Source organism: Salvelinus alpinus, chromosome 7 (genome assembly GCF_045679555.1).
Source record: "Salvelinus alpinus chromosome 7, SLU_Salpinus.1, whole genome shotgun sequence".
Lineage (NCBI taxonomy): Eukaryota > Metazoa > Chordata > Actinopteri > Salmoniformes > Salmonidae > Salvelinus > Salvelinus alpinus.
Genome location: NC_092092.1, coordinates 54,099,165 through 54,110,026, shown reverse-complemented (window position 1 = coordinate 54,110,026; position 10,862 = coordinate 54,099,165). Strand labels below are relative to the sequence as shown.

Below are 10,862 nucleotides of genomic sequence, written 5' to 3'. Positions count from 1 at the left end.
CATTCCCAGTGAGTCAGAAGTTTACATTCACTCAATTAGTATTTGGTAGCATTGCCTTAAAATTGTTTAACTTGGGTCAAACGTTTCGGGTAGCCTTCCACAAGCTTCCCAAGATAAGTTGGGTGAATTTTGGCCCATTCCTCCTGACAGAGCTGGTGTAACTGAGTCAGGTTTGTAGGCCTCATTGCTCGCACACACTTTTTCAGTTCTGACCACAAATGTTCTATAGAATTGAGGTCAGGGCTTTGTGATGGCCACTCCAATACCTTGACTTTGTTGTCCTTAAGCCATTTTGCCATGACTTTGGAAGTATGCTTGGGGGTCATTGTTCATTTGGAAGACCCATTTGCGACCAAGCTTTAACTTCCTGACTGATGTCTTGAGATGTTGTTTCAATATATCCACATAATTTTCCTGCTTCATGATGCCATCAATTTTGTGAAGTGCACCAGTCCCTCCTGCAGCAAAGCACCCCCACAACATGATGCTACCACCCCCGTGCTTCACGGTTGGGATGGTGTTCTTAGGCTTGCAAGCCTCCCCTTTTTCCTCCAAACATAACGATGGTCATTATGGCCAAACAGTTCTATTTTTGTTTCATCAGACCAGAGGACATTTCTCCAAAAAAGTACAATCTTTGTCCCCGTGTGCAGTTGCGAACCATAGTCTGGCTTTTTTATGGAGGTTTTGGAGCAGTGTCTTCTTTCTTGCTGTGCTGCCTTTCTAGGTTGTTGTCTGTTGATATTACAAGCATTGGTCTGTTATTGTTAAAGGGGAGAAGAATAGGCCTCAACCTATCCGAGAGGTACATTACAAACTTCTGTGGCTTGCACAATTAAATATGCAACTGGAGTGGCTTGACAGATAAGATCATAAAGGACGAAGACTGACAAACATTAACGAGGCTGGAAACATATTTCAATAAACAAAAAAATTATTGATAACGTTAATTATTACTAACTACCCAGCTAGCCAATGTTAGTTCACACTAACATTTGCGTGTTGCATGCTGGTTAGACACCAGTCAGACACTATACATCTTTCTTGCCGCTTGGCAAGCTTTTTCACACATGATGTAATTTAGCTAGCTATGGACTTTTAGCTAACGTTAGTTAGCTGGGGGTAAAGTTGACTCGCTGCAAATAACGACAATTATGAGTGATATCCCCAAAAAAATCATAAAGGTTCACAACTGTTTCTATTCCTAAACATGTCAAACATAATTTGTGGAAATAGACCTAGGTAGCTAGCTACAGGTCTAATTTACCTAGCTACCCCTCCCCAACTCACCCCCCCAAAATATGTAAATTAACGTCTCAGATGTTAGCTAGCTAGTGGAACATTCTCGCTCAGGCAGGCATTCCATTGTTTTCGCGGGATTGTTGACATGTGAGTGGATGGATGTTCAAAATGTGTTTGGCCAGAGATATTTTAGAAATACCACCTTTGGTTTTAACTTTGACGTTGGATATCCAGTTTAAACTTTTTGAGGTGAAACGTTTAGGCAGGGCAAGACCAAAGACGTTCCTCCATAACCTATGGCATGACATTTGGTTGTGAGAGAAACAGTCAACGGCAGTCTCCAAATCTGACAGCGCCCTCCAGTGGTCTTTCACTCCTGGTTTTATGGAGAGGTGAGATTATTATCTGATTGATTATGCCTGGATGTAAACTGGCTATATAATGTGGTGTTCAACAAGGATACTATATTTACTTATGTTACTTAGGAGGCAATATAGCAATGTGCATTAAGATAAACAAAGGGCAACTACTGAATATGTGGACAATGACCAGTGGTCTAAAGTACTCAAGTAAAAATACATTAAAGTACTACTTAAGTAGTTTTTTGGGGTATCTGTACTTTACTATTTATATTTGTGACAACTTTTACTTTTACTTCACTACATTAATAAAGAAAATATTGTACTTTTTACTCCATACATTTTCCCTGACAACCCAAACTACTTGTTACATTTTGAATGCTTAGCAGGACAGGAACATTGTGAAATTCACACACTTATCAAGAGAACACGTGGTCATCCCTACTGCCTATGGTCTGGTGGACTCACTAAACACAAATGCATATTTTGTAAATAATTGGAGTGTTGGAGTGTGCCCCTGGCTATACATACATTTTAAAAACAAGCAAATAGTGCTGTCTGCTTTGCTTAATATGAGGAATTTGAAATGATTTATACTTTTACTTTTAATACTTAAATATATTTTAAACCAAATACTTTTAGACTTTTACTCAAGTAGTATTTTACTGGGTGACTTTCACTTTTACTTTAGTAATTTTCTATTAACGTATTTGTACTTTTACTCAAGTATGACAATTGGGTACTTTTTCCACCACTGACAATGACCACCTTCACTGAAGAAAAACCTCTCAAACATGCTCAGATGAGGAGGCGATGAAAACACGACACTCAAAATCAGGTGCAGAGTGTGTAATAATCCCACAACAGTGACAGAGATAACACTGGAGCTCACTAATTTCTCTGTCTCTCTCACGCACATTCACACAGACACACACAAACACACACAAACAAACACTTAGTTGCTAACACACTCAACACACTTTTTTGAATCAGCTCTGTCAACTGTAAAAAGAAAAATCTAAACAATAATTTCCCTCTTAAGTAAGGTCATTACAGCTTTACTACCACATTCACATTGTACATTTTTCGATGCGGTAATACAGTCTTTAATTTCAGTAACAGCGGGCTGAAAACACTGATAGATGTCCACCAGAGAATGAATCGGAGAGAGGGAGATACTCCAGAAGGTGTTGACTTATTTTTAGCCGCTGAAATGTGGAGAAGAGAGGAGCGGGTTGGGGAGGCATCAGGGGAAGATAATGACGGGGAGAGAAAGAGAAGAAAGAAAGATAGACATTTATTTTTAAAAGCCAACTGTTTTGCGTTGAATGAAAAGATACGCTGTTAAGTGGGCAGGGAGTTGGAGAGTGGAGAAAGACCGAGGGGACGTACATTTGATGGGACATCAGGGGTATATATATATATAGAGAGAGAGAGAGTTGCTTAGATTGGCATTGGATGATGTCATAAAACTGAAGAACAGAGTTATGAACATTATGTTTGGTCTTTGGGATTCTGTGTTATTCCATATATTGATGACTATTTTTCCATATTACTGTCAGGTGCACAAAGTTTGAGAGAAATACGCTTTTTGTGCGTATGGAACATTTCTGGGATCTTTTATTTCAGTTCACAAATCATGGGACCAACACTTTACATGTTGCGTTTATATTTTTGTTCAGTATATACAGTTGAAGTCGGAAGTTTAGATACACCTTAGCCAAATACATTTAAACTCAGTTTTTCACAATTCCTGACATTTAATCCTAGTAAAAATGTCCTGTCTTAGGTCAGTTAGGATCACCACTTTATATTAAGAATGTGAAATGTCAGAATAATAGTAGAGAGAATGATTTATTTCAGCTTTTATTTCTTTCATCACATTCCCAGTGGGTCAGAAGTTTACATGCACTCAATTAGTATTTGGTAGCATTGCCTTTAAATTGTTTAACTTGGGTCAAACGTTTCGGGTAGCCTTCCACAAGCTTCCCACAATAAGTTGGGTGAATTTTGGCCCATTCCTCCTGGCAGAGCTGGTGTAACTGAATCAGCTTTGTAGGCCTCCTTGCTCGCACACGCCTTTTCAGTTCTGACCACAAATTTTCTATGGGATTGAGGTCAGGGCTGTGTGATGACCACTCCAATACCTTGATTTTGTTGTCCTTAAGCCATTTTGCCACAACTTTGGAAGTATGTTTGGTCATTGTCCATTTGGAATACCCATTTGCGACCAAGCTTTAACTTCCTGACTGATGTCTTGAGATGTTACTTCAATATATCCACATAATTTTCCTACCTCATGGTGCCATCTATTTTGTGAAGTGCACCAATCCCTCCTGCAGCAAGCACCCCCACAACATGATACTGCCACCCCCGTGCTTCACGGTTGGGATGGTGTTCTTCGGCTTGCAAGTCTCCTCCTTTTACCTCCAAACATAATGATGGTCATTATGGCCAAACAGTTCTATTTTTGTTTCATCAGACCAGAGGACATTTCTCCAAAACGTATGATTTTTGTCCCCATGTGCAGTTGCAAACCGTAGTCTGGCTTTTTTATGGCGGTTTTGGAGCAGTGGCTTCTCCTTGCTGAGCAGCCTTTCAGGTTATGTCGATATAGGACTCGTTTTACTGTGGATATAGATACTTTTGTACCTGTTTCCTCCAGCATCTTCACAAGGTCCTTTGCTGTTGTTCTGGGATTGATTTGCACTTTTGCACCAAAGTATGTTCATCTCTAGGAGACAGAACACGTCTCCGTCGTGAACGGTATGACGGCGGGGTGGTGCCATGGTGTTTATACTTGCGTACTATTGTTTGTACAGATGAACGTGGTACCTTCAGGAATTTGGAAATTGCTCCCAAGGATGAACCAGACTTGTGGAGGTCTACAATTTTTTTTCTGAGGTCTTGGCTGATTTCTTTAGATTTTCCCATGATGTCAAGCAAAGAGGCACTGAGTTTGAAGGTAGGCCTTGAAATACATCCACAGGTACACCTCCAATTGACTCAAATTATGTCAATTAGCCTATCAGAAGCTTCTAAAGACATGACATAATTTTCTGGAATTTTCCAAGCTGTTTAAAGGCACAGTCAACTTAGTAAACTTCTGACCCACTGGAATTGTGATACAGTGAATATTATGTGAAATAATCTGTCTGTAAACAATTGTTGAAAAATTACTTGTGTCATGCACAAAGTAGATATCCTAACCGACTTGCCAAAACTATAGTTTGTTAACAATACATTTTTGGAGTGGTTGAAAAACGAGTTTTAATGACTCCAACCGAAGTGTATGTAAACCTCCGACTTCAACTGTATATATATGGTGAACATTTTATATATAGTGAGCCTTTGTCAAGATAATCCATCCACCTAACAGGTGTGGCATATCAAGAAGCTGATTAAACAACATGATCATTACACAGGTGCAGCTTGTGCTGGGGACAATAAAAGGTCACTCTAAAATGTACAATTCTGTCACAGAACACAATGCCACAGGTGTCTCAAGTTTTGAGGAAGCATGCAATTGTCAAGATGACTGCAGGAATGTCCATCAGCGCTGTTGCCAGAGAATTCAATGTTCATTTCTCTACCATAAGTCATTTTAGAGAATTTGGCAGTATGTCCAACTGGCCTCACAACCGCAGACCACGCGTAACCACGCCAGCCCAGGACCTCCACATCCGGCTTCTTCTCCTGCGGGATCGTCTGAGGGTAGGGGGGGGGGGGGGGGGGCAGGGTGCTGATGTGTATTTATGTATGTAATAAAGCCCTTTTGTGGGGAAAAACTCATTCTGATTGGCTGGGGCTCGGTCCCCGTTGAGTGGGCCTGGCCGACCCATAGCTGCACACCTGCCCAGTCATTTAGAATCCATAGATTAGGGCTCAATGAATTTATTTCAATTGACTGATTTCCTTATATGAACTCTAACTCAGCAGAATCTTTGATATTGTTGCATGTTTCGTTTATATTGTTGTAACTATGGGGATTCCCTGGAGTGAAGCAGACACATTTTCTATTTTACGGAAAGGGACCTAGTCAGTTGTACAACTGAATGCATTCAACTGAAATGTGTCTTCTGCATTTAACCCAACCCCTCTGAACACTGCTATGATAAAAAAGAAACCCTTCTCTCGCTTTCTAAAACTTTTTGAGTGAAATGGTTACTGTTAAATTCAAATTGTTTTTTGTTGATGTTGTTTTGTGTCTTCTCACTTTTGTTTACTGTGTATTTCACTTGTTTTGGCAATGTAAACACGCTTCCCATGCCAATAAAGCCCCTTTGAATGGAATTGAGAGAGAAAGAGAGACTAACGGAGGAAAGAGAGACAGATTCACACCAACTGACTCACTGGTCACTTCAGTTTAGAAAGAGAAAGAGAGAGAGAGAGAGAGAGACCGAGAGAGAGAGCGAAAGCAGGACACGGTGACCACAGTGAACCCAGAGGGCTACATGTACCACACAAGGTAAGGGCTGCACCTCTCCTACCACACAACTCACACTCTTTTGGCAGCATCAAAGAGTATCCGCATGAGTACATGGAAGTGTTGTCTCTGTATGACTTGGACTTAAAGATGGAATCCGCAGCAAGGGAAACAGCGCCACTCTCCACTCCGCGGCTGTTGTTATTGTTTTTGGTTTTGTTGACGAAGCAGAGCATGGTGGTGATCATTTTGTTTTTTTACATATGCTCTTTTTCTATCATGCGTGCATTGATGTCAGAGGGGGAAAAACAGTGTTCTTTGTTTGCAGTTACTTCGTTGCTGTTGTAATATCGAAAATAGACATGGCAGTTCCACCATTAAGGATTCAAGCTTGAACTCTTATGTCTGAATGAGTGTATTTACTTAGAGATTAAGTAGGTCATTGGGGTAAGGATTCAATTTAATTTGAGTCCTGACTATGCAAATCTGTTTGCTAGGGCTTGACTTGAGAGTGTGTGTGTGTGCCTGTCTGTCTATCTGTCTGTCTATGTAGGTGTGTATTCAGGTGTGTATGTATGCATATGTGTGTTTGTGTGTGTGTGTGTGTGTGTATATGTCTGTGTACCCATGGTTTCCAGAGCAGATGCAGCTGTCCTGGCTGTTAGACTGTGCCGATGTCACTAGCTCTATTTCTGGACCCTGTGTTGTTCTGAAGGTCAGATAAAGTGGCTCGGAATCCTCACAAGGCAGGAGGGTGGCAGGGGGCACTTACTAAACAACACACACCAGACAGCACTTTCAGAGAGAGAGACAGAGAGGTAGAAAGAGAGAGAGAGCAAGAGAGAAATCTGCCTAGACCAGAACGTTGAGTCTAAACTGACTGTATGAAAGTTGGACATTTAATGAACATAGATATTGAGTGATCAGTCCGATAACCTTGGAGAGGAAGAGTCTGATTTTACTTTATGTTTCAGAGGAAGTTGGACTAACAAACACAGAAAGTCCACGGAACCATGGACGATGTATCACTCCACCAGGAGGATTCTGGGAACGACGCAACAGCCAACCAGACGGAGGACAACAAAAACAATCAGGTATGTGTGTGTTGATGATGAAGGAAATAGACCTATAAACAGATACAGACAACCCCAAGACGAAATGCATACAGAGACAAACCTCAACCACCTACGGACAAACCAATACACACTTTTTGGTATTGCGACAAAGTCATGTAGCCTTACAATGAGGTGGCAGGCTTGTTAGATGTATTTGCGCTGTAGTCAGATGCATATGGAGCGAAGATAGTGGGAGGACTTGGTGGTGGTTGTGGCTGCCTGGGTATAACCTAAGTGCTGGGCTACACCTGTTCCCGTGGCAAACTCTGGCACAGGAATGTTTATCTCTTTCTCTCTCTCAACACACACACACACGGACACACACACACATGTGCGTCTATCTTATTTCCACAGATGAGTCACCACTCTGAGTCACAACCTGATGTGACACCTGGGACAGTTCACTTACCTAACATAATTCCAACATACTGTACTGTCTGCAACTTTATGCATCTTAATGCATAACTAAAAACAACATAAACATGTAATATGTTGGAATCGTAATTAAAGCCATAAAACATCATACAAAATGTGCGTGTAATATTACAGCCATAAACAACTCTACAGTCGGAGGTATGTGTTTTGAGTACCAACGTAACTATGGGGATTCCCTGGAGTGAAGCAGACACATTTTCTATTTTAGTTCTGAACTAGTTATAATGTCACTTTACATCGTCTCTCCCCTAAACAACTGATTTAGAATCAGGTCTATAACAACAGTTCTGTCCTTTACCATTTTGGTTTGTCCCTAACCCTAACCAAAACTACCTCAACTGTTCAGAATAACCAATTGTAATCTTATCTGGTTTGTCTCTCAGACAAAGAGAGAGGCTTCAGCGCAGGAGTGTGACCCACCTAAGAGAGACCACCTGGCGGAGGACACAGTGGAAGGTCATGTGGTTAAGTCTGGGGCTAATACGGAGAAAGCTCCGGAACAGGCAGCAGGGGATAGCATTGGAAATGTAGAGGAGTCTCAGCCAGTAACCGAAGCCATTGAGGTTAATAGTGAAGAGGCTTGTAAGGGTGAGGGAATGTCTCAAGGTGCAGACACCGGAGAAACAGAAGACCCCAAAGTGGTGAACGGAGAGAAGAAGGGGGAGGGAGAGAAGGAGGAGGAAGAGGACAAGAATAGAAAGGGTCAAGAGGTGGTCAAGAATGGAGAGATTGAGAAAGAGGATATGAAAGAGGACAAAAAGAAGGGGGGAGAAAATATTGCCAGGAAAAAGGGGAAGGGGGAAAAGATAGGAGAGGGGAAAACAGAAGAGAAGATAAAAGGAGATAAAGGGAAAGACAGAAAAGTGAAGGCAGGGAAGGAAGCGGGAGAGAAGGGAGAGGCAGGGAAGGAAGAGGGAGAAAAGGGAGAGGCAGGGACGGGAGAGGCAGGGAAGGGAGAGGCAGGGAAGGAAGAGGGAGAGAAGGGAGAGGCAGGGACGGGAGAGGCAGGGAAGGGAGAGGCAGGGAAGGGAGAGGCAGGGAAGGGAGAGTCAGGGACGGGAGAGGGAGAGGGAAGGAAGGGAGAGGGAGGGAAGGGAGGGGGAGAGGGAGAGGGAGAGGGAGGGAAGGGAGAGGGAGAGGTAGGGAAGGAAGAGGGAGAGAAGGGAGAGGCAGGGACGGGAGAGGCAGGGACGGGAGAGGCAGGGAAGGGAGAGGCAGGGAAGGGAGAGTCAGGGACGGGAGAGGGAGAGGGAAGGAAGGGAGAGGGAGGGAAGGGAGGGGGAGAGGGAGAGGGAGAGGGAGGGAAGGGAGAGGGAGAGGTAGGGAAGGCACCGGAGAACAAGAGCAAACCAGTAAAAGAAAAGGAAGGGGCAGGAGGAGGAAAGGTTAAAGAGAAAAGCAAGGAGGTGGAGAAGCAAGGAAAGACCAAAAGAAAGAGTGCCGTGAATCACACCGCCTCTACCCCATCCTCTGTGGCCCGACCCCGGAGCTCTGCCCGCTCTGCCCGGCCGTCCACTAAAAAGGACATCATAGCAAAGTTCCAGAAAAATGACTCTGAGTAAGTTCTGACATGTCCAATATGACAAACTGCAAAATGCTCACGTTTAATCTTTTTTTTATAGCAATAATTGTATTGTCTTTTCACATATTTCCAGGACACCGGTTGTCCGCAACTTCAAACTTCAGAGATCATCTATGGCTGTGGCAAACGGGGCGTCAATCAAACAGAAAGTGCTTTCATGGTGTCAAAACAAAACACGCAAATATGAGGTGAGGGGATGTTGATGATCGTGTACACCAGAGGTACTGACATTGGAGCACCATAACCCTACCTGACAACATACCCTCTCTTTCCCAGGGTGTTTCCATAGAGAACTTCTCATCATCATGGTGTGATGGGCTGGCGTTCTGTGCACTCATCCATCGCTTCTTCCCGGACGCTTTTGACTTCTCAGCGCTGAGCTCATCTGAGAGAGAGAATAATTTCACCCTGGCCTTCAACACAGCAGAGTACAAAGCTGTGTGTGTGTGTGTGTGTGTGTGTGTGTGTGTGTGTGTGTGTGTATGTTTGTGTCTGTGTGTGTGTTGTAAATGATTCATCATCCTTTCTCTCTCCCTCCATATCTCTTCTCTCTCTCTCTCTCTCTCTCTCTCTCTCTCTCTCTCTCTCTCTCTCTCTCTCTCTCTCTCTCTCTCTCTCTCTCTCTCTCTCTCTCTCTCTCTCTCTCTCTCTCTCTCTCTCTCTCAAAGGACCATGGCTGACTGCTGCCCCCTGTTGGAGGTTGGTGATATGATCCTGATGGGGAACAGCCCAGACCCTATGTGTGTGTTCACCTATGTCCAGGCACTCTGTCATCACCTCTCCAAAATAGAGAAGGAGAGGAAGGACAAGGAAGAAGAGGAGAAGAAGGGTGAAAAGATGAAAGATGAAGAGGTAGAAACCACTACAGAGAAGAAAGAGGAGGAGAGTGAGGAAACTGGGAAGATAGATGGTCAACAAGAAGGGGGGGATGAGGGAAGGGAGAAAGAGAGTGAAGAGAGCTCAGCGGTAGAGAAAGAGCAAGAGGAAAGAGAAGTTAGAGGGTTAATTGAAGCACAGGCTTAAGCTAATGCTAAAAAAATTAATGGAAAAGAGATTCAAATAAGACACATGATGAAGTATAGTTTTACAGTTTGGAACACGACAAGTGTTTAGCGTGTATGAGCATAATTTCTTAAAGAGTGACACATTACTACTGTATATTCAAAAGCTGGCTTTGTGAAGGTTTGGAATTATACTCAGATTACAACAATGTGTGTAAATTGTAACCTGTTGTGACTTTTTAAACAATATTTAACACATGCTGTGTTCTTTCCAATTTCATTATCATGTCTGTTGTCGAAGTTTGTGCACAGAAAAATAAAACGTCAATGTATATTATAATGAATTATTTCGATTTATTTTTCAGAAAGACAACCTATGTATGTTTTTATTATGGGTAAAGTTATTAAGTACGTCTTCACTGCAGCCCTAATAAGGATTCAAAAGGCCCTTGGGTTCATGGTGATCTATCTTGAATAAAAAATATTTAAAAAACGATTTATGACAATTGTGATGATATTCATTAACAGATGGTCTTGGAATATAACAATTACACTCTTATTCCCTTCACTGAGCGTTATTGTGAGTTATGAGACTTTCCATCAAGGCGTGACATTCCAACATCACATAAATCAGATATTGCCTTTGCTTGTCAGAGGAGGGCGATATTAACTTTCCATGACAGAATGCTTGCAACAACAAAA

At 42.4% G+C, this 10,862-nt stretch overlaps 1 protein-coding gene across 1 annotated transcript; it reads left to right on the top strand.

Moving 5' to 3' along the window:
• The first annotated feature begins 6,851 nt into the window (after positions 1–6,851).
• LOC139581888 (smoothelin-like protein 1) lies at positions 6,852–10,656 on the top strand. The gene is made up of 5 exons (XM_071412094.1): positions 6,852–7,121; positions 7,961–9,135; positions 9,233–9,347; positions 9,436–9,587; positions 9,828–10,656. Exons 1-5 carry the CDS (start codon positions 7,041–7,043, stop codon positions 10,180–10,182), a joined length of 1,878 nt encoding a protein of 625 aa, XP_071268195.1. The 5' UTR covers positions 6,852–7,040; the 3' UTR covers positions 10,183–10,656.
• Positions 10,657–10,862: the final 206 nt, after the last annotated feature.

What these genes read in the sequence shown, in the direction of transcription:
- LOC139581888 (XM_071412094.1), top strand. Translation starts at nt 7,041, where the DNA reads ATGGACGATGTATCACTCCACCAGGAGGATTCTGGGAACGACGCAACA. An exon ending in ACAAAACACGCAAATATGAG is followed by an intron (nt 9,348 to 9,435) that starts GTGAGGGGATGT and finishes TCTCTTTCCCAG; the next exon opens with GGTGTTTCCATAGAGAACTT. An exon ending in CTGGCCTTCAACACAGCAGA is followed by an intron (nt 9,588 to 9,827) that starts GTACAAAGCTGT and finishes TCTCTCTCAAAG; the next exon opens with GACCATGGCTGACTGCTGCC.